General features: G+C 55.8%; 2 protein-coding genes across 4 annotated transcripts in view; one reads left to right on the forward strand and one right to left on the reverse strand.

The window, feature by feature from the left end:
* The first annotated feature begins 236 nt into the window (after positions 1 to 236).
* Positions 237 to 7,541, forward strand: BARHL1 (BarH like homeobox 1). Its single transcript, XM_081065965.1, has 3 exons — positions 237 to 904; positions 4,672 to 4,894; positions 6,588 to 7,541. Exons 1-3 carry the CDS (start codon positions 439 to 441, stop codon positions 6,880 to 6,882), a joined length of 984 nt encoding a protein of 327 aa, XP_080922091.1. The 5' UTR covers positions 237 to 438; the 3' UTR covers positions 6,883 to 7,541.
* Positions 7,542 to 10,592: 3,051 nt separating this feature from the next.
* DDX31 (DEAD-box helicase 31) overlaps positions 10,593 to 23,272 on the reverse strand; it is a 69,461-nt gene continuing 56,781 nt past the window's right edge. For 2 of the 3 annotated variants that reach the window (XM_081065937.1, XM_081065935.1), the window contains exon 20: positions 10,593 to 12,140. In XM_081065937.1, the coding sequence (XP_080922063.1) occupies positions 11,966 to 12,140 (175 nt within the window). In that variant the 3' untranslated portion in view covers positions 10,593 to 11,965. The remainder of the gene's footprint in view (positions 12,141 to 23,272) is intronic. The other variant, XM_081065936.1, reaches the window with a different exon arrangement.

Here is a 23,272-nt window from a genome sequence, read left to right on the forward strand (position 1 = left end):
ACCCGGCTGCCTTCGGCCACCGCTCGCCTGGAGGACGCGTGCGGTTTGGATTTTTCAAAAGCCGTTCTTTATTTAGATCCCAACATCCTCGCATCTCTTCTGTGCCAAAGGAGCGCTCAGGCCGTCCGTCTCCCCCTTTGCTCTCCCCAACTCGGCGCACCCTCCCTCCCATTCCTCCCTGACACTCCCACCACCCCCCCTCGGCTCGACTGCTCGGCGCGATTGCTGCAGAAGACGCGCTGAGCCCTTTTGGATCTAATGCGCAGAGGAGGTTGGCCCAGTGCTCCTGGGCTCCCCCAAGGCTGAACTTCGTCCAAGGTGCCCGTAGGCTCCCTGCCCGCCTTCCCCATGCCAGCCCGCAGCTAGGGGCAGGGGCAGCGGCGGCTGGGGTTGGGGGTGGGTGGGGAGCTTTTGGGGAGGACAGGTCGCAGCTTGGCTATGGAAGGCTCCAATGGCTTTGGGATCGACTCCATTCTTTCCCACCGTGCGGGCAGCCCCGCCCTTCCCAAGGGGGACCCCTTGCTTGGGGACTGCCGATCACCCCTGGAGCTGAGTCCGCGCTCCGAGAGCAGCAGCGACTGCTCTTCACCAGCTTCACCAGGAAGGGACTGTCTGGAGACGGGTGCCCCTCGGCCTGGAGGGGCATCGGGCGCAGGTTTGGACTCCCACCTGCAGCCTGGGCAGCTCTCGGCCCCAGCCCAGTCACGCACGGTGACCTCCTCCTTTCTGATCAGGGACATCCTTGCCGACTGCAAACCACTCGCGGCCTGTGCACCCTATTCTAGCAGCGGGCAGCCTGCCGCCCCCGAGCCGGGGGGCCGTCTTGCAGCCAAGGCCCGGGAGGACTTTAGAGACAAGCTGGACAAAAGTGGCAGCAACGCCTCGTCAGACTCCGAGTATAAAGGTAAGAAAGCGAGAGGTGAAAACTTGGGGGGCGTCTGTATTTCTAAACACTGGCGTTAAAACTTGAGTGCACACACGCGGGGGCTATGCACATGCTCGCTCAGAGCTCCCCCAAGGCTCAGGCTGAGCAGTCGGTCTTATCTGAACCTTTCAGCCATTCCCATGGCTCATGCCTTTGAGCAACAAAAAGTCCAATGGAGAGGGTGTGGAGGGGAATACTGTTTGCCCCAGGAGATACTTCCCCCGAAATGCACAAAGGAAACTTTCTAAACTTCAGCTGGGTCCACCCTTCCAGGGGTACTGGTGAGCAGGAGCAGGCTCCTATCTGGCCGGTGGCTAACTGAGAAAAGACCTTGCGGAAATAACGGGAGACCCAAAGGGTTCTGTTTGAATGCCCTTTTGTAAGAGTGAAAACCTAGCAGGAAATTTCAGCTGGAGCTCTGAGAACCGTCAGAATTTTCCATCCTTTAATCCGAATTTTCAGTGTGGAGGAGAAACTGGACTTTTCTCCCATTGGGCCCAGTGGGATCTGGGCCGTGGGAGTCATACAAAAGAAATGCTTGGATTCAAAGTAGAAACAGGCGGCAGGTGTCTGGCTGGAGGCAGGTTCACAGGCCTGGTCGAGAGGGACCCTGCACCCACACCCACCGTTCTCACCGAATTTGATTTTTAACTGCATTGAGCAATCAATTTCACGTTGTGTGGGACCCCGAGGTTCCCGAGTAACCAGCCCCGTTCCCCTGTATCGGGATCTTTGCCCCCTCACTTGCCTTTTCACCTCTGTGAACCTTTTCGTTGTTGTTCCCTTTTCATCCCGTCTTAACCAGGAGCTGAGATGGAGATTAAGAGGGAAGGGGAAAGGGAAGAAAGAAAGAAGGAAGGAAGGAAAGAAGGACAGGAAGAAGGAAAAAAGGCATTCTCTAATTTTATTTCTTGCCTTCCCCCCACCCCACTGCCATGACTTTAGTTCCTGGTGGAGGCCAGAGGCGCACAGGCAGGACGTGGCAGGGGAAGGAGTGTCAGAGCTCCTTCAGGAGCCTTCAGGGCTGTCGCAGGGAGAGAGCCCAGTGTCCCATCCTGCAGAGAACGAGGGGCTGGCAGTGGCTGTTCAGAGCTCTTTCAGCCTGATAATTAATTCACGGATCCCTTTTCACAAGACAAAACTTCCCTATAAAGGTAACTGCTGGATTGCCTTGGGGCCCTGCGCCTCCTGGCCCCTATTTGCACTAAGTCTTCACAGAAATTTAGGCGGCAGGCTCACTTAACACACTCCTTCTGACCAAGAATTCGTTCATGTACATCCCTGCCCTCAAACTGAAACTCTGCATCTCACTGCCGCCTGCTTCCCCGCAAGCAGCCGGCGCCACGCCACCTTCGGCCTTGCTGGGCCGAAAAACGGGCGGGAGGAGCTCCTGCACCCAGGAAGGAGGGCCACAGGCATGTGGCCCAGCGACCCCTGCTTCTCCCCCTGGGGGCTGTGTAAGGAGGCAAAGGACACTTGCCCTGGAGAAAGACAGACATAGAAGAGCGAGGAAAGCAACATAAATATATATTGATAACGCTGTTTTATTATCTGTAATTCTCAACAACACACCCCAGCTTTGTGGTTACAGTGAGGGGCAAGAATCCCGGCCCCCGGACGCTAATGGCTGCTGCTGCTGGCGGTGAGAGAGTTTGGCTCATCTCCTTTTATTTCTGTGCCCGTAGGTGGGATTTTGAGGAGAGGTTTCATTTAAGATAATTGGAATATCAATTTCCTTCTCCTGTCCCTGATGATATCTGATCAAGGAGGTGAAGAGGGCCTGCTGTCCTCACATGTCGCTTAAATAGGTTTAAGAGCCGAGGGAGGTGGAAGGCCTCGGGCACCCGCACCCCTGGACACTGCCGCCTCTGCACCTCCAAAGCCCGGGCTGAGAAAGGGTGTGGGGATATCCACCGCCGAGTCAATGTCTGGAGGTTTCTTAAACGTGGAGGCGACTTTTTCAGGGCTGAGTTAAGAAGCCTGGCCAAGAGTCAGACACTCGGAGCCAGCCTGGTGGGCACTTTTCCATCCACCTTCCAAGCTAAGGGTCATTTTCTCCAAGGAGGGCATGGAGGGACGGCCAGTTCATCCCAAGTTTCTGGTGCCAAAGCTCCTCAAGAGGAGCCAAAGCCTTTGAAGTAGGGCGTCTGCGGCAACTGCAGCTGCTGCAGCCGACGACGTCTGCGCAGGACCCCAAGCGGCTCTTTGCTCCAAGCAGGCGCCCAGCGGGCCTGGGGCGGAACTCGGGGCGTCGCGCCGCGGCCTCCAGACTAGGCGCCGCGGCCCGACCGGGTCAGCGTGTTCTGGAGGCGCAGGCTGGGCGGCACCGACCGCGCACCTGCAGGCTCCAGACCGCGCCGGAGAGGGATGAGAGAAACCCCGCTGCTCCTGACACCGCACCGCACCGCGCGCCCACCCCCGTCCCGCCCCACCTCAGCCCTCAGCCCCGGGAAGTGGGGATCTTCACAAAGAGTCGGTCCCCGCAATTAGGCCACATCTGTAAGGTTTCCACAATATCACGGTTGAGGTTCGGATCATTGTTTCCTTGCACTTGATAGAACTTTACCTGCCCGCGTAGACAGCACTCGTCTCCCCGGGGCCGCGCCCAGCCCGGGAGCGCAGGCTGGTCCCCAGGAGCCTCTCCCGGCGAGTCCGCCGGGGCCGCAAGCCGCTGTCTTTCCGCTTGAAAAGTGTCACTCCCTAGTGGTTCAATTAACCGGATTATTGTTTCCTACAGAGAGAAATCACCTCGCATTCAGCTGAACCCTCTCACTGCAAACGCCACGCACAATGAAACTCACCATAAAGGAAAATAAAGGGAGATTAAGCGTAGGGAAGCCCCCGCCCCAGCCGCCAATTTGGGGGCAGTGGCCTCTGGTTATGTGGCCGCTTTAGGAGCAGAAGGAGGGCGATCGCTGAGCTTGTCCCATCAAGTGCGCCGCGGCGCCGTCTACCCCGATCGAAAGCGTTTGGGAAAAAGAAACCGCCCTGTCGGGTCCCATCTTCGGGCCTCCGGAGTGGGGGCCCTGCTGGGGTGTCCCGACCACCACGCGGAGATCGTGGGAACCACAGGGGGCCCCGTCCGGACAAGGAAACAGGGCTCGGCGATGAACGCATCGGAGACAAACGCGGGGCTTATGTTTCCACGGGCTTTGCCCCCCCACATCCCTCGCGCGCGGCCTTCTGCGCTGCGCACTTTTGTTGTGGCTTAAAAATCGGGGGAACCATCAGTATAGATTCGCATCCATATAGTGGCCAGGCGATATGTGGGTACAGTGATTTGTTCTTCAGGACAATGATTCGTTCGGGGGCGAACAGCTTTTTGTCCCTCCACGCGGGTGTTTGTCCCCACGCGGGTGTTTGTCCCCAGACTCCAGCCCGCGGCCTCCTCCCTTCCCGGCCCGGACGTGGCCAGAGGATCCGGGCAGACGCGGAGCACAGGCCCGCACCCCCGAGCTCGCTCCCGCGCAGCCCACCCGCGGAGGTCCCTGGGTCCCCTCCCCGGCGATTCACCCGGTTGCTCCGTTTATTCCTCCGCGGAAAACGGCTTGAGCTCTCGCGCTTTGGGCTCTTTCTCCTGGGGCGTCAGTCCTCGTTCTGGGGGCGGGAGGGGGGGCTGTGCCGCGCTGGGGCGCTGCGGGGCCACAGCCTGCGGGAGCCGCGTTTACACGGCCGCGACCGAGCAGCGGCCGCCGGGGCGGGAGGGGCGCCAGGCCTGGCCTTGACGCGCCGCTGTGTCTCCGCAGTGAAGGAGGAGGGGGACCGCGAGATCTCCAGCTCGCGGGACAGTCCCCCGGTGCGCCTGAAGAAGCCGCGGAAGGCACGCACCGCCTTCACCGACCATCAGCTGGCGCAGCTGGAGCGCAGCTTCGAGCGGCAGAAGTACCTGAGCGTGCAGGACCGCATGGAGCTCGCCGCCTCGCTCAACCTCACCGACACGCAGGTCAAGACCTGGTACCAGAACCGCAGGTGAGGCCGGGCTGCGGGGTGGAGCGCGGAAGGGGCCCGTCTCCTTTCCTAGGCGCCCCTCCATGGGCCAAGTACGCGGCCTGACGCTCAGGGCCCCTGAACTTTCCTTATTCTGTAAAAGTGGGGAAACTGAGGCCTGAGGAGAGAAGCCCTTTCCCAAGGGGCGCAGTGAGGGAGACAGGACGAGACTGGCCTCCAGCGCCCAGTCAGGCCCTGCAGGACAAGTGGACAGACAGACACATGGGCACCCTAGCCGGGTCCTGCCATCCCCACCCCAGCAGCTCTAGCCCCATTCTTGAGGCCTCTGAGTTCTCCCAGGGGAAGCCCGGGCCAGGGGACGGGTGGGGGCCTGTGCCCAGAACGTCTTTCTTGGGAGGACTAGTGGGCAGCCCGGGGCTGACGTAGCCCAGCTGCGGGGGAGCGGGGTGCGGCGCGTGGGGGGCTCAGAGCTGTCCCCAACCCCTCTGGCCTCCTCAGCCTTTCTAGCACCCACACCCAGGAGAAGGGCCCAGCCCCCGCTCCCTGGGGACTGGGGGAAATTGATTTGGGGCGCTGGCCGTCAACGTGATGCGCTTTGAGCTTCCTCCCTAACATATCCGCAGGATGAAGATGCACACACCCACCCCCACCCCCACACACGCACATGCGACCCGTCGTCAGACACTGACACACAGCAGCACAATTCACAGCCACACGAAAACACTCATACCTACAGTCACTCCCACACTTTTAGCAGAGGCCAGAATGGTGCTTTCCATAAACAAGCCTCAGAACACATCGCCCCATCAATAATAAATACCGATTACTGCTCCCGGCATCCATAATTAAGGCCAGTTACGGTAATTACACAATTATGATGCTGATGCATAATTCAGGGAGGGAAACGGGCTCGGTGCGGCTGAGCTGGCCTCGGTGGGACCTGGTGGACTGGCCCAGCCTTCCCGGCCAGCGCACCGTGGGGTCGGGGCTGCAGCTCTGGAAACGACCCTTGCGTCCCCCAGCCCGGCCGACACTCCGCCCGTGGCTTCCTGATTTCTGGGCGAGGCGGGCTGCAGGGCTCGCCCCAGGCCGCGGACCTGCTTCTGCAGCGAGTGTGTGCGCCCGGCGCGTGTCTTCTCCGTTTGCCGGCTCTGGCCCACGTGTTTCCGCGGACACGCAGCCAACCTCGGCCGTACTGGCCTCCGCCCCGCGGGGGGAGCCGCTGGGAGAGACATCCGCTCCCCTGTCCGCCGCTATCTAGCGGACAGGGGGCCAGTACGGCCGAGGTTGGCAGCGGACCTCCGGGCGCCAATGTCCTCTCCCGGGGGATCTCGCCTTCCTCAGGCCTCCCCAGGGGGCGGATCCAAAAGGGGAGCTCCAACTCCAGCTCTAAGGGTCCCCTGAGCAGAGTGTGCAAGGTTAGAGCCCGGGCTTTGGGGTCAGACAGCCTGGCTTAGAACTTGGGCTCTACCACTTTCGAGACCATCTGGGAAAATGCCCACGCCTCAGTTTTCTTATCTGTCAATTGGGGATAAATGGCCATGGAAGGCCGGTGAATGGGAGCCAAAGTGTATAACACGTGACAACGGCATTAACAAATTAGTGTGACCCCTCTCGGCCCCTGGCAGGCGCTGTGGACCGGGCATCCTGAGGGGCAGGGATCTCGGGGCGCAACAGCCCCGACCCCGCCTTACGCATTGATTTCGGTCCCTAGGACTAAATGGAAGCGACAGACGGCTGTCGGGCTGGAGCTGCTGGCGGAGGCAGGCAATTACTCGGCGCTCCAGCGGATGTTCCCGTCGCCTTATTTCTACCCGCAGAGTCTCGTTTCCAACCTGGACCCCGGCGCCGCGCTGTATCTGTACCGCGGGCCCAGCGCGCCGCCGCCCGCCCTGCAGAGACCTCTGGTGCCCCGCATCCTCATCCACGGACTCCAGGGCGCCAGCGAGCCGCCCCCGCCGCTGCCCCCACTGGCGGGCGTCCTCCCGCGCGCGGCGCAGCCCCGGTGAAGCGGCCGCTGCTCCCGGGGCTCCGCGCCTGCGCCTTCCGCCTGCCTCTCGGAGGGCGCGGGGTTTCAACACCTCTTCCCCGGGGCCCCGGTCCGGCTCTCGCGGGCGCCTCAGCCAGTGTCCCCCAAGGGCCAAATGCCAAGTCTACTGAGGCCCGGACCTCTCCCCGGCCGCTCCATGCGGGGCCCACTTCCACCCGCGGATGTACATACGTTACACCCTCTCCCCCCCGCCGGCTTCCCTAGGCGCCTCCGGGCTCCTGCCGGGAGCAGGCGGGGGCGACCCCCAGGCTGCACTCGCTCCCGCACCCCCTCCATGCTCCAGCTGTCCATCAAACCCCCTCCCGCACCCCTGGCCGGCGGAGGGGTGTGGAGCCCCCCACTCCGAGCGCCGGGTCGGCGCTGAGCTGTACATACGGTGTGCAAAGTGTATATGAAGTTATTTATTCGTGACCTATGAGCCCGTGACCGTGTCCGTGAATCAGTGAGTCTGTGGCCTGCGCCCTTCCCCCTCTCGGGCGGGGCAGGAAGGGGCCCAGGGGGCTTGCCCACCCACCCCGACCCTCCAGCCCCCACCTTCAGCCTCCGTCGGGGCAGCCAGGCTCTTCGGGTTCTCTCTCTTTTTTAAATGTTGAAATAAACTTCTTACAAATGACCAGGCGCCTGTCCGCGCTCAGACCTTCTTTCCTACCCTTCCTCAAGATCCATTTTCCCCTCCTGGGACTTGGTTTCTTTCCATCGTCAAGGAAATATTTGTGTCTCCCCCCCCCCCTTTCTTGGGGCTCTGGTCGCGGGCGGGGCCCCGACTGGACTCCCTCCCGGGGCGCTGGCAGGGGTCGCCCGTCCCCGGCCTCAGTCTTCCCGTCTCTACAGTGAGGCGGGCCCGCGCTCCCCGCCTCCCCCCGCCTCTCCATCTGGTTCCTCGCTACTCCCAGCCGGTCCCGGGGGCCGGGGTGGGGGTCAGCGCCTGGACGCTCGGCTGCGGGCCGGCTGCGGTGCCCTCGCTGAGCCGGCTCATCTGGCCGCAACAAGGGCGCCGGCAGCTGGTGACCGGCCCGTCGGGCGCGGGCCGACAGATGGGCTCCGAGGCGGCTCCCCCCGTCAGCCCGTCGGCCCTCCGCCCTGCGCCCCGGCCGCGCTCGGCTCCGGACGCTCGCGGGCGCCGAAGCGGCTCCCCGCCCCGCGCCAGGTAGGACCCGAGGAGCCTTCGCTGGGAACCTGACGCCACAGCGGGTAGCACTCCCGCAATTTCTCCCTTCCCCTTCACCCCGGGAGCACGTTGGAGTGAGACGCAGGAGCCAAAGCCCAGCGTCTGCCTCAGACCCAGCCTGTGGCGCCAGGATCTCAGGGGAGGCGTTTAACTCTGGAGCTAGACCGGAGGCCTCCAGTTCACGTTCAAAGTGCCAAGGTCACCTCCTGAGGCCGAAGGCCCTTCGGGGAGGTGGCGCAGGTGCTCCCCTCCCATACACCACCTGCAGCTCAGATTCCCAGGACAGAAGACACTCCCAGAGCTGGCAAATTTGGGGAGCTCAACAAGCCGAGGCCCCTCGCTTTGTGGCAGGATTGCTCTGGTGGAGGAAAGGTGGGGGCCACGTTTAAACAACAAACACCCCCACCCCCAACACCCTCATACCACACCTTTTCTTTCCTGGGATGCTGAGGGTATTATTCTAACTTTGCAAAACGCACAGCAGCTAATTAAGTCAAGAAGCCCCTCGGCTTTCCAGTTCTCTTTGCATGTGAATGGGGGTTGGTAAATCCCCAGGTCTGGCTGTGGTGGGGGTGAGGGGGGGACTGTCCCCAACTCAGGGTTAATGAAGTGGGAAAGGAGTCTCTCAGAGCCTCCTGCAAACAAAACCCCCATGCAACAAACCCTGCCCAAATCCTACATGGATTGATTTAAACCCAGGGGATAAGTGCTTTAAATTAATCTCATTGAATAAGAATGAGGCCAAACAAAAGTCTTTAAAATCATATTAAAAATCTATCAAAGGACAACTTGCACTGGTGTGCTTTTCATTTTGTGAGCGTGAGGGAGGCAGACTGCAGCAAGCACCCTCACATTTACACAGCGGCAGCGTGAGTCAGACGCCTTCTCGACTCTAATTGTGCTTGTACCGCAGAGGCGATTTCATATCGTACGTTAATGAAGAACAAGGCGTCCCGACAAGTTTCTAATGACAGTATTTTAAACTGTCCTGCACCTCCCATCTGCAATAACTTGACAACCTTTGCAGGAAGGTGGGCTTCTGCTTTCATCTATTTAGAAGGCTAAACTCGTTTCCCTGTTCCCAACCCTGGGGCTGGGCGAACTCTCATTTAAAATAGGGAAAAAGAATGCGAGACCCCAGCGGGCAGAACAATAGGAGAGGCGCAGAGAGGGCGTCCTACAGCTCCTCCCCCGCCCCAAACTCGGACTCAACAGACTAGGGACAACCAAGTTGAAAAGTTTAGACTCCCCTTGGAGCCTTGTTGCAAAGCTGCTGGACATTTCTGAGAAGCCCAGCTGATTTTAAGGGCGCCCCACCGCCCCCACATCGACAGGCTTTGCTCTGAATTCCTCCGACAGTGGAGGAGATTAAGAAATAAGGTGGGTGTAATGGTCAGGCAGACAACTGAACAAGACCCGTTAAGCACCCTTTTTCAAGCCAGGTAACTTCTATGGAAAAAGCCTTAAATTTCTGTCTCCTGGAAGCGGCAGCTGGATTTTAATGGCTTCCACTATGTTATGTTGAGGGGCTGAAGTGCTAATAGCAAGGCCACTAGCAGTTTGGAATATACCTGCCTTAAGGGGTCTTCGTTTACCCCCAAATTTCTCCTCCCTTCACTACAGGGGGAAAAAAATCAAAGAAATGGAGTGGGCTTTGTCGAAACGCCCTTCGCTGAGATTTGCTTGGCTCTTGGCCGCTGAGTGGAAGATGCCGGTCGCATTGCGTCAGCACTGACTTAATCAGTTGCCCAGGGCTCTTTGCCCTTCGGTGCGTGAGAATGGGGGCCCCTGTGAAGATGTGCGACCACTAAGGGTTACAGACATGAAGACGGCTGGCGTTCAAAAAAGGCATTCTATAGGCCCACCAGCGAAAATAGCTGTAGGCTGCAAGAGTCCATGAGATGTCCAAATTCTCTGTGACTTTAAATGTGGACATCAGGTTTATGACACAGAAAAGAGGTAAGTTTGGGAAATTAGAAAAAAAAAGGCACGATTGAAAATACACACCAAATTAGAATATGTACAGTGGAATTAGGCTAAATCTTTGCCTAATTGATGCCTGAAATGTATAATCTGTCAAGAGCCATAATAAGAGAGGAAGAGATTTATTTTAAGGTTATTTAAATTTAGATAATATTAACCCTAAATCTGCTAAATCCGTGTTTCTTTATTAACTGGGGGTAATATATTGGTTTTACTATGACAAGAAACCCTCACGTAAGTGCTGGCAAATTAAGTGTAAGTTTTGATCTCGGAATTGGAGTCACTTACACACTTTGCACGGTTCTAGCACTTCTTCCCCCAGGAATGCACAACTCTTCAGACTCACCCTTTAATGAAAAAAAAGTCAGGTTTCTCTTTGATCATCCCCAGCCACTGGCATTAATCCTGTTTCTCACACAGCTGGGTTTTGTCTATACAGTTTGATCCCTCCTTTTCTCATCCAAATCATGTGAACCATCACACATCAAAACAGAAGAAAGGTGGCAGATTTGCCCCAAGTCAGTATGACATGTGCTGCGGATTTTATTATTATTACAAATTTCACCAACCATCCCTATTAATTCGTATGTGTGACAGCCAGCTGGGGAAGGTCACAGTTTCCCTCCTGCGGAGGCTCATGCCTACCAGACTCACACAGGTCCCCACACAGGGGCCCGGCCCTCCCCTCCTGGTGCAGGCGTCCCATGGACGCTTGCCTGAAGCCCAACAGCACTACAGAGAGGTACAGAGGCAAGAATGCTGACCCTCCACGGTCCCCACAGAATGGCCCACCGTGCAGCTCTCCGGATCCTCTCCACACACATTCCAAGAATTAGAAGGAGGGGGGAAACTGAGAGTGGGAGAGAAAGAGGGGAGAACAGAGGTACTGCAGCTCTCCCCCTCTCCCCTCCGGACCCCTCTGCTGTTACCCGTGTCCAAATCTTACATTTATTGGGAAATCAATACACCCTGGGGGTCCTCTTTCAAACCTCCCAGAAAACACAATGGGGGAGGGGCAGCTGTAGCCTGGGCCACAGTACAAAGACCCCAGACCTTTCTTGGAGACAAGATGGGATTCGATGGGAGGAAAAGCTCGGGACACTGGTGCCTTTTGACTTCAAAAGCAAATAATAAAGAGGCAACAATAAATCAATTAGCCCTGAGAGAGTAAGTTTTCCATGGACAGGAGGGAGTGAGCAACGCATGTGAATGTGACAGAAGTCAGGGAGCCTGGGACAAACCAGAAAGGGCTGACCCTGGGCTTGCCCTGACCCCCTCCTCTGGGCCCTCTCACAAAGCTTCTAGACATCGAGAAAGTGAGCTGAGAAATTCTTTTTTATCTTCTTTTACCAATTCAGATCCAGATTTTAACATCTCATTTTACAAAATTCATGCCAACAACACAGGTGCTGATGGGGCAGGCAGAAGTAGAAGTGTGGCACCTCTTCAGGCCAGTGTTCTGAGGCAGGCTCCAAACCTTCCCGGCTGACGCCAGGACAAGGCTTCCACGTGAAGTCGTGGGGCCCCATCTGATCTAGGGGTGAAGGTAAGTGTGGGCACTGATGGAATAAACATAAGACATCCGGTATCTTGTGTTAAGAGGCAGGGTAACTGGCTAATCGATACTCGCTATCCCCCAACCCCGGTCCCTCCCCACAAGAGAGAAGGGCTGTGGCTGCTTGGTCTCGGGGACAGTCTTCAGGCAAAGATGGCACGGGTATGTCTTACACAGCTCCTCTGACAAGTACAGGACACCAGCCCAGTGCCACCAGGGCCTCCAGGCCCAGTTTGAGGTCCAGGACTGCGGAGGCAGAGTTAAAAAGAAACTTTCTGGGAAGGCTTGTCCTTCGGGAAGCCTTTCTGGGTTTTTCTGTTTCACGGAGAGCGTTATTCATTTTTTTCCCACGGCCCAGGCTGGGCGCGCGGCTGGCTGCCCGGCTCCAAGCTCGGCATGTTTGTTTTGCTTTTTGACCTTGGCGACGCTGGCCTCCATCCCACTTGAGTATTCCGAACGCAAGATTTCAGCAAGGCGATGTTTACTCTGGGTCTTCTTATGAAGGTCAGGCCTGAAGAACAGTAACAGCAGAAGGGGAAAAGAAACTTTATTATTTTTTTCTCTCCACTTGGAAAGAGGCTGAGAGCAGCTGGTTCCGAGCCTGTGGAACTGACATTTTTGTATTAACAGAAGTACAACCCGTTCAATAGTGCTTGTTTTGATATTCTATGCACCAGAAGATTAGGTAGGGCACTGACAGATTTTCATAATGGTGACAAAATATCACGGCATTTTTAAAAGTGAGGCTTTGTTCTGTGTTGTTTTCATGGAAAAGAAAGAACGACACACACACACACACACACTCTGACGGCAAATGAGGTGTATGATGCAGCCATTTGCCGAAGGATGGGGAAACACCCGCCTTGGGACTCAAGCGCACTCAGAGCCAAAGCCGTTAGCAGTTTGTAGCCCGCGCAGTTCCAAGCCTGGGCCACCTCCTGGGGACGGGGCAGTGCCTGGCTGCCAGGGGCCACACTCAGAGGGCCGGGGTGTCGGTCACAGATACCCCTTCACTGACTGAAGAGACTGGTAAATATTCCTGACCCCACGAGACGCCAAGTCCGTGGGGTGTGCAGACAGCCGGGGCCAGACTGCAGCTCTCTGGGCCCTCAGAGGGCGCGCCCCACCCGATCCCATGGAAAACGCCAAAGGCTGAGGAGCAATTTCAGGTGTTGAGTCCTAGGGCGGCAGACCCCAGAGACACTACAGGTTGGGTTCCAGGCCACCGTGATGAAGTGGGTCGTGACCTTTTTGCTGGTGGAGGGGCTTGCCTTCAGTGTGCAAAACACACGCCAGTAAAGCGCTCTAAAGCGAGGCCCAATGAAACGAGGTACACCTGATCTCGAAAGACCTTACCATTTCATCAGAAGATCAGTGGGGGGAGATGTGCAGAAGTTCACCATACACAGGAGAAATGATTACGAAATTGAAGACTAAAATAATGTTGCATAGACCGGACTTTAACCAAAACAACAAGAGCGCCTTTAACACTAAACCATACTGCTGTGCTGGCAATTCCTCAACACCGAAGGGCGGTGTGTCCAGTAACAGTTCTCCGGCTTCTTACAAAAGGCAGATACTGCCCTTGGCTGCTTGCACCGACGACATTCTCTGCTGTACCACTCAGAGGAAAATGGGACTAAACTTGTGGTCAAAGTAAATATCACAGAACTCCTTTAAAACCCCAAATTAAAAACAGAATTAAGCTGCGGTTGTAGAATCCGCTGGAAGCAGTGCAACCACACCTACTTACGATCACACTCCAGAGAGCCGGGTTTGAGCAATGGTGCAGCTAAACCTGTGTTACAGTCAGACAGTGGTTCCCCCCTGTGACACAGGGACAAACGCAAAGTCAACCTCTGCTGGGATAACAGAAGACTTGAGGTAAGGGGATAATTAGGACCTAAAATGGAAGGGCTAGGAGTTTATAATGAGGTGTCTGTGTGTCAGGGACACGAATGACTGAGAACATTAGAAATTCACAGGGAAGCACTTTTGGGGGGTTCGATGCCATCTCTCACAATCTGCTCGATGAGGCAGGTAAGGTGATTGTCTTCATTTTACAGACGAAACGGAGGGGAGGTGACTTGTCCAAGACCACGCAGAAGGCAAGATGCAAACAGGTCAGATGGACTCAGGGCTGATGCTCTTCCTACCAGGATGGGACAATCAGGCGTGACGGGAAGGCCCAGCAGGATCAAGGGTGACAAACGATCCAATTTAATATGGAGGAATCTTTTGTGGTCTCATAGGAATGCTTCGGTGGGACAATGGGGGCAGAAGCCAGATGACAGAGGAGTAAGGAGCGAGGGGGGAGAGAGGAAAGCTGAAGGGTGGAGGAAATGCCTGGCAGGGAACGTGGCTCTGTCATTCATTAGCTGAATGACACAAAATGGGTGCCTCAGTCTTTGCAGTGTCCCCACTGAACGATGGGGACGACACAACAAAGCTCACGGGGTTGTGTAAGGATTCAAAAAGTCAGCTGGTGACTGGCATGTGGACTGCAGTCAATCCTGGTTAAAACTGAGGAAACTGAGGTCCAGAGACGGCGCCCAGGAGCCAGGACACTGGCTCTGAGGCCCCTGACAGGTGGGCCAGGGCTCCACTGATCCATCCCCCTTTCCCAGGGGCAGTGATCCCAAGGCCCCAGGCCCTGCCCCTGGGAGACCGTGGGCACCATGTGCCTGGTGGAGGTCCCGCCTTGAGGGGCAGGGATGTGGCGTGAGGAGGCAGGAGACAGGCCTGCAGCTGGGAGCACTGAACTTGCTCCAAGCGGAAGGCTGCCAGTCCTGTGCTTGCAGTTTATTTTTAGTTGGGTGACATGACAGGCAGAGTGGAAAGGTTCTGACAGGAAACAATGCTTTTTCCTTCCCCTGTTTGAAGCCAGGGACTCACAATGTGTATCATTTTAAATGCAACAACCAGAGTTTCAAAATATGCAAAATCTCAGTCATAATAGCCTCCCCAGCATAAGCTCCACCGCTCCAATGATTGCTCCTGTCACAGCGAAAGCAAAATAAGTACCCAGAATCTTATTTGGGTCATCAGTACACTCAGGGCCGACAGAGTTAGCACGGGCTGTGCGGTGGCACTTCCGGCCGAAGGTGCCGGCAGGCAGAGTGCCAGTGCCCGCACACTGGGTCCACAGGACACAGCGGAAGAGACAGTGCCACAGATCCTACCAACGTGTGCGACATGCAGGCACGTACTCACACACACACCACTCGGTCCCCTTCCGAGTGGTCCCCTTCCCAGTAACACAGGACCAGTCCCTCCCCAGACAAGCACAGCTGGGTCTGGGTGGGGAAGGTGACTTGTGGGTGTGTCGCCTGCACAGGATGTGGCCTAAGGATCTTCAAGTCACCCTGGGGGAGCGGATGTGTCAGAAAGCAGGTCTTGGAGAGGGTCCAGCCTACCCTGAGGTTATGATCTCAAAATGTCCCGCCTGTTTTAGTCTAGTCAACCTACAGTTGACCATTCTACAACGGGCAGTGAGGGGCGCCGACCAGCCAAGCAGTTGAACTCAGCCCTCGCTCGGCATATGCGTCCCAACCACGGATGACAACACAGCTGTGCCCCGAACACCAGGGGTGTGAACTACAAGGGTCTCCTTATACAAGGAACCACCTATCAGTGGACCCCCGGAGTTCAAGCCTGAGTTGTCCCAGGGTCAACAGTACTTTCAACGTGGGACCCAAACCCAAACTCCGAGGCTCTTGGTGGTCCAGAGACTACCTCCCAGGGACCCTTGGGCGAACCCTGCAGGGGTTTCCCTGCTGTCACAGCAGCCACCCCAGTGGGACCCACCTTTCCCTTGGCCAGCTCACTGTCTGTTTTCCTTTGTTCTGAGGCCCAGTGCTGGGAAGGCCAAGTACAGATGGAAGATGAAACGTTCTAAACCCAAGCACGCAATGGGCACATGTGGGCCCGATTCCTTCTCCTGCCAAGCTGCAGTTCTCCTAGAAACGTGCCAACTTCCTTACCCTCCTTGCCCTCCAAATGCCCAAACCCCTCTCGGATGGGCTTCCTGAGCATCCACCAGACCCAGGCCGGAGTTACCAGGCAACAGATCAGTTTATCTAACCACAGGGAACTCCCTTGTAGTGAAGGCTGAGTAATCCCCCTCAGTTACCAGGCTGGATTACCCAGCAGGACTGGCAGGTGCCACTTTCACTGCCAATAAGGAGAAATCACAGCCTAATTAGGAAATCAATATACCTGCTGGGATGACCACTGGAGAAGAGCACCTCAGGGCCTTCTCCCACCTCCATCCATGAGTTCACAGAGGAGCGTCCCAGGCATACGCCATTCTAACACCGGCTGAGTCAATGGCATTCTTTTTCAGCACAGAATTATTTTATTTTGTCTTATTTTATTTCTGTATTGTCTAGTCTATCAACATTTTGTTTTATGGCTTTAGGGTCATGCTTAGAAAAGCCTTCTGCATCCGAGCCATTTAAAAAATATCCAACTATGTTTTCTGGGTCTGCTATGGCTTTAATTCCACCTAGATTTTATTTTGGTTTGTGGCAGGATGCGGAGAATTTAATTATTTCTTCCTAAGAGTTATCCACTTATTCAAGACAGTCAGTGAACAATAAATCTTTTCCCCAAGGACTTGAAACGCACCTCCGAGCACTCCTGCAGACTTTTAGAACACTTCCTGCAGGCTATGTTTAAAGAGTTGGTGAGGATGATACCGGCCCCAAACATTAATGGGTTCTACCAGGATAACGTATTCAAACAATATTTAAGCAAATACTAATTACGTGGGTTGATAAGGGATTCAGATATAAAACAGGTCACATCAAAGCCATTCAAACTGGCTATGCGACTTTAATAATTACATTACTAACACTTACACATCACTTAATGCACGTCGGGTACTGTTTTCAGCACCGGATTTACTTCTAACTCATTTACTTCTCCAACAACTCTGGGAAACAGGTACCACCAGTATCCCCACTTTACTGGGCACAGAGAAACTAAGGCACAGAGAGCTTAGGTGGCATGTTCAAAGTCACAAACTGATAACGGAAGAGCTGGAACGTGAGCCCAGGAATTGGCTTAACCACTGTGCTGTCAGTTTTTACCCAAACAAGGAGCAAGTTCCTTGCATGAAATATTTTTAGTACAAGAACAATGTTCACATTATCTCAAATTTTGAAGACTTCTGGAACCCCTGATAAAGTACATCTTAAAAGTAATAGTAGATAAGTGAAAAAACAGTTTAAATTGTATGATTTGTTCAATCTCATTATACACACCAAAAAAATCCATATATGTACACATGCAGAAAAGACTGAAGGATATAAAATATGTGAATCAAGGTTAACTTGCGTTGTGCCCTTATGGATGATTTTTAAGCATTTGTCTATTTCCTGAATTTTTACAATGAACATGCTATTATTTCTATAATCAGAAACAGTATATTCATTTTAAGGAAAAAAATTAAAAGGTAGAATTTTGCTCTAATATTTTACGTTTTACCTATCAAACACATCTTGCTTTTAGCTTTCAGTTGGTTTGATTTTGTGAAGGATTTTTTTTTCTTGTGGTATCATTAAAACAAGACAGACAGAGGACTGATGAAGGGCATTTACTTCTCTAGTCTGAGAGATTCTGCTTGTAAGCAAATGACCCAGGGCCACAGGGAGGCCCCGAAGGACTCTGCAGGGAAAGGCAGCCCCCAGACTAGAAGGAGAGCCTGGGTTCTGAGTGATAGGCAGGAGACAATGCCGACTGCGGATGGCTGGAGGCTGCCTCACTGCTGCCTCGCGCTCCTATGGAAGAGGAAAAGGCAGCAATGTCTGAGCGGGGTTTTGGTGGCTCTCAGGTGACAGTAAGAGTAACAAACAACTTCAGGGAGACTCTGACATGCAGTCTGTCCGATACCACAAACTAGTTCAGGTAAAGAGTCAGCTGGCGTGGGACGGTCATTTAGCTACCGAAGGAGAACGGCCACCAAGCCTCTTCCGATCACTGAAGGAAAAGCAACTGTTCCAAGACTCTTACCCTCTGCATTGTTTGGACAGATGTGCAGCTGGCGGGCTGGCCGCTTCAGGGCTGCCTTCTCGTGCGTTCTGAGGAGCAAACCAACTCTAGCTTCTGTAAAGTCCCGTCCCCAGGACACACCCCATCCCTGGTGAGCCCTGCTGTGGCAGTGGGTGCTAAGGCACGATTCCTGAGAGAGGCTGTGTGGGCAGAGACTGATACAAAATGGGGGTCCGCCTCACACCCAAGAACCAGACCCAGGGAAGAGCAGAAACGAGCTCTGAGCCTCGGCCCGAGGCGGGCACGCCGCCAGGCCGCACAGGTCATAGGCGATCAACATGGACGCCAGGATTTGCTGCCTGGAAGGGCACGCACAACGGCAGGGAGGACAGAGAAAGTGTTTAGAGATGGCCGAAGTCTGCAACTGAAGAGCTGATGCTAAATCCCGGACGCGGGTGGGGACTTTGAGATTCCTTAGCCCAAGTGCCAGAAACTTGGGTGGCAGTTCTGTCGGGACTTCGGCCTGGGTGTCCCCAGGAGGGTGGCAGTGTTGGGTGGGGTGGGGTGCCAGAATTCTGATGAGCCTGGCTGGAATCCCAATGACCTTCGTTTCCTCACGTGTCAAAGGGCCTCCACACAGGTACTAGGCCAGTTTGAGGGTAAAGTGCCTGGAGCGCGTGGGAGAGCTTTATAAATTCTAACGCTCTGTGCAGATATCAGCAATCACCGGTAAGCTGGGCAGACACAAGGTGGACATGGAGACAAGCGTATCTAAGTGGTCTGATCACGTCCTCAGAAGCCTGACTGAGATGGGTAAGCTCAGGGCAGAATTCCAGCACCAAACCCCAGAGCTCAGCCCCGGGGCCTGCCCTGTTTGACGTGATTATCGATGACTAGGGCGATTTGATGAGGCACATTTATCACACTTGCAGAAGGAAAGAAGTCTGCCGGGACAGCTGCCACACCGGGTGACAGAACCCCACAGCACCCTAATAGGCCAAGAGGACAGGCCTCAGCGGAAAGGTGAAAGTGCACGGGGGCACCTGCAAGGTCATGCTGGCTGGTGGAAGGAGGGGGCAAACAGGCAGGGGCTGAGAGGATGAGGGCAAGCCGAGCCACAGGAGACCGCGACGCCAACCACGCCAGAAGCTGCTGTGGGTCCGGGAGGCCTGGGTGAGGAGGGACGGCGTAGTGATGACAGGGACGACCGGGGGAGGTGACGCGTGGGGCAGCCGAGAGCCTGGCGGCCGTGAGCCCTGCCAGCACCATGAGCTGTGCTAACGGAGCTCACCGCCCGTTCTGTGCTGCTCAGTCCCTTCTGTAAGTCTGGTTAGTTTTACGAACCAGGTTTTGAGGAGAAGCTGGGCTAAGACGAGCCATCCAGTCAGTGGACTGTGCCCAGGCACAGCAGGAGGTGCTGGGGCGCACAGCTTGGGAGGCACAGGCACCCTGGGCTAGGCTGGCCCCTGGGGGCGGGGAGGAGCCTGGCACCGTCCGGTGTAAGCCCTGCAACTCCTTCTCCCATTTTGGCCAAGGTACCTGCTTCTCCCAGTCCCAGCCGGCTCAGCACTAAAGGATTAGATGAGTTACTGAGCGCTGATCACAGTGCCTGTGGCGAAGGCACTCATTAAATGTTAACTCTTATCAAGAGCACCGACGAGGGGAAAGGCGGAGGGGAGAGGCGCACCACCAGCCAGCACCACCAGGAAGCAGACGTGTGGTCACGTGGACCAGGGCCTGCTCTGATCAATGACAACATCGCTCTGTATGTTTATGTTCGCAAACCACGCACATTCAGCATTTGAAGCTCACAGAGACCGAACAGTGGAAATATGACCAAAGGGTGAAAAATGAAAGTAGTCCCTCTGGGCTCATTTTCAGGAGCTCTAACCGTTGGGGTCTGCTCTGGAAGCGGGGAGCCCCCCCAACCCCACTGCTCGGAGGACTGAAGCAGAGACCGTACAGACGACCCACGGAAGTCAGCGGGGGCAGGAGCATTCAGGGGACAGTGTACGAAGCCTTCACTTGTTACCTACAGACTCGGAGAGGAAGTAGGACGGGTGGAAGAAACAGCATTTCTAACGACCACCGTGCCCAGTGCTACGTGTTCACTGTCTTTCCTGACACGACCCTGCCCTAGCCGCCTGCACAGCTGAGCTGCTGCTGGGTGCCAGGGCTGGCATCGAGCTGGGGAAGGCCCTACTCCAGGCCCAGGCCCAGGCCCATGCTTCCTCCACCACACCCTCTACCTCTAGACTTGGCAGAAAACGAGAGGAGTCGCATCCAGATCTTGCCTGCAGTCGTCTCTTCTCGAAGCTCTTCCGAGATGGTGCCCCACGAACATGAAGTTCTACAACTTACTCTGATGGTTTCAAATCAAATTCTTCCACCCAGGCTACCTCCTGCTTTAAGTCCACTTTTTCAGTTACGAAGAACTCTCTCTTCACATAGAAAAACATCCTAATAGGGTTCATATATGGTTGCTTTGGCTGATACTGATTCGAGAAACCGGAAGCTCCCAGAAGCGGTATGCCAGGAGGCAGACGAGCGTTAGGAGAGTGGGCGCCAGGGTCTCTCAGACTCAGGGCCACATGACCGGGCAACGCCCACTTCCTCACTGGTTACTGCAGACCCTCCTCGGTCACAGGGACCTGAGGAGGTCTCAATGAGCCGACGGCTCACACAAGCCCCCAGGAGAGACGCTGCTGCCCCCACCAGCACTAACACGTAGAGCCACATGCTATCACTCCAGGACGCAGCCTTCCGGACTATGAAGTAGTTAAGACATTACGTTTCAGACCTCAGGGCCTCGGAATGAAGGTGACACGTGACTACCTGGAGCCATTTCGTCCAGTTCATGGCCAGACGCACAGGCTCTGGCATCACTCAAGTCGTGTGGAGGGGCTGGGGACGTCCTACTCAGAAAGGAGCCCAAGGAACTGACGACGTTCGAGGACAATGAGCAGCGTGCTGAGATGGGGGGTTTCAGATGACTAAAGCTACACTGTGTAGCACGGGGGTGACCGGAAGGGCCCCGCGCGGGGACAGCTGCTGTCGCACAGCCTCATCTGGTGCCGCCAGCGGTCCAGGCCAGCCCTGTCTTCCAACTCCCGTGCTCGAAGGCTCCAGCAGCGAGCGTGGACATCTCCAGCACCCTCCCACGGGAGGCTGGCTGGGTTCCCGTTCTTTGTTGTCGGCCCCGACTGCTTGACTGAAAGCGCACCCCACAGTTCCCGCTGTCTGCAGGTGACCCAGGTGTGGAGGAAACGCAGGTCACTGTGAGACCCCTCTAATCGCCTCATTAGCCGGGCGGGGACGCGGGTATGTTTGTTCCACAAGGAGGCAGAAAGCTGGTTAATTGCATGGTGTCAGAGAGAAAAAAATAGTGGAGGAAGGAAAAGGCCAAATGCAAAAAGTTGCATGCGCAGCTGTAATGGAAGCAGGGCTCTGGAAGGCAGGGCTCACAGCACCTGACTGTGGGGAGGAGGTAGGGCAACGACGCTGGATCTGCACGGGGTGGGTGGAGAGGGAAGGGGAGCCTGCCACGCGGCCTGTGCCCAAGGCCACGCCCTGTGGAGCTGCCAGGGAACCCAATGCAACGGGTGAAACCAGTCATCAATGAGGAACTAAGTCCCCGAGCGACTGCTCTGTACCGCGTGCTCTCCAAGGAGACAGACCCAGCCACCCTCCAGAGAACCCTTCCTGTCCCTACAAATGTCCCAGAAATAATCCAGTGTGACCTCCTGGGCTCCCAACTTGTCCTCCCTGACAGAGACCAGGAGAATCTGCTTGTCTACAACCTGTGCAGCTCACCCGGCTCCATGTTCACGTTATTAATCCTAACCCGCTGAGAGCTTGGTACACTTAGCCAGCACCTCACTGGCCTCCTGTGCCAAGGAGGCCACTCTTTCAGGACCACAGTCGTTCAGGTTCCCAGGGGTTGAGTCTGGGTCTAGACTTTTGAGATTTGGTAGTCAAGTTCACGATCACGTCCATCTCACGCTTCATGATTTCACTTTACTAAACCAAGGCCTCCTGGCTTGGGGCATGGGCAAGTGTATTTTATAGAGCCCCCCGGTAGCCTCTGAGAGATTTTATTCCCCCGCTCACAGGACACACACAGCTGTCCTCACAGCTACCAGCGGGGTCCCAGCTGTTTCCCTCTGGTCGTCAGGCTGAGGCCGAGTGACCCAACCCTGCTCCCGACATTTGCTCTGGTCCTGCCCAGGCAGGGTGGGGACCCCGACCTGAGCCTGGCAGTCTTCACGTTCTCATCCCCGGGCCTCCTCCTCCTGTGACGTCAGGGGACACAACAGAGGCCCAGTCCCTCCGGGAGACTCTGCTTTGATGACAAGAGGAAGGTGGTCTCATGCTTGCTCTCTCAGGGCAGGACCTGTTGTTTGCCGGGTTCACAAGCCATTCACAGGCAGTTAGTTACCTCCTTTTCGTGTCAGAACCATTTCTTTTCTCTGTCCCTTCGTGCTCTTCCTCTCCGAATTTCAGAATGCTTTCAGTTTCCGTTCATCTATTCGGAAACACTTCCTGAGCACCTCGCGTGTGCCGGGTACTATGGGAGGGCAGGGGATGTGCTGAGCCAAACCAGGCAGAGTTCCCACCCTGGGCTACCCTCGAGAGGACCCTGCCTTCACCACCAGATGCAGGGGGAGAGGCGTGGGGCGGCCACCTGCTCACAGATGTCCCCGCGGAAGTGATGGACGGGGTCCCAGGCCCACGGCCGGCTTGGGAGAAGGGAGGCCCTGAGGAGAGAACGGATGAGGTCAGCATGGCCCGGCCACATGGGGCCGTGGGTCACTAGCGTAGTACGACGTCACTGAAAGGGCAGAGCGGGTGTGCGTGTGGGGGGGCTCCACTGCATGTGCGCAGACGGCCGCAGGGGCTCAGAGGCGGGCCATTCTGGAGGCCCAGTGACACGGAGGGGCCGCAAGCTGCCACTCACAACAGCAGGGTTTGGGACGCGAAGGAAAGAGACTGAAAGAGGCCTGAGGGCTCCACGGTGCTGAGCGCCGCTCCAGGATCTGGTGAGGAAAGAACTGACCCACGTGCAGGGGGTCTTCACGGAGGAACCCCGTGCTCCCCAATATGGCTTGGTCCACCTCTGATCTCACGTTCGGCCAATCTGTCTTTTTACAGAACAATAACTGGCTCAATGAAATCGAGAAAATTTTCACAGTGGGCAAGATTCCAAGTTTGCCTTCAGCTAATTAAGTGATATTAGGGAGGTTGTAAATGCCACATAAAAATTGGCAGGCGAGCTGCTCCTAATGATGAGAATGTCGCTTTACGGGGAGGTGCAGCTGCAGCTCCTGCGTGCTGGTCTTGGAGCGAATGGTTCTGTGTTTCAAGGTTTTCCTGGTAAGAAAAGTTCACGGGTGCGAAGAGACGGACAGTTAACTCCCTTTTCTATTCCAGGGACAGTTATGAGTATGAGCAGGCCAGAGGAAAGAACCAGTATTACTGTCACAGTTGTCATTCTCAGGTCCCAACACTGACTGATGCTTCACACTCACGCTCTGGACTGAGCCCCACGACAACACTGTGCAGCCCCAGGGTGCCCGTCGGCGAGGGAGGGGACGGAGGCACAGCGAGGCGGAGTCACCGGTGCAAGGACACACAGGTGGTAAGCGCTTC

The sequence above is a fragment of the Rhinolophus hipposideros genome (assembly GCF_964194185.1).
Source record: "Rhinolophus hipposideros genome assembly, chromosome: 11".
Classification (NCBI taxonomy): domain Eukaryota; kingdom Metazoa; phylum Chordata; class Mammalia; order Chiroptera; family Rhinolophidae; genus Rhinolophus; species Rhinolophus hipposideros.

What these genes read in the sequence shown, in the direction of transcription:
- BARHL1 (XM_081065965.1), top strand. Translation starts at nt 439, where the DNA reads ATGGAAGGCTCCAATGGCTTTGGGATCGACTCCATTCTTTCCCACCGT. An exon ending in GTCAGACTCCGAGTATAAAG is followed by an intron (nt 905 to 4,671) that starts GTAAGAAAGCGA and finishes GTGTCTCCGCAG; the next exon opens with TGAAGGAGGAGGGGGACCGC. An exon ending in ACCTGGTACCAGAACCGCAG is followed by an intron (nt 4,895 to 6,587) that starts GTGAGGCCGGGC and finishes TTCGGTCCCTAG; the next exon opens with GACTAAATGGAAGCGACAGA.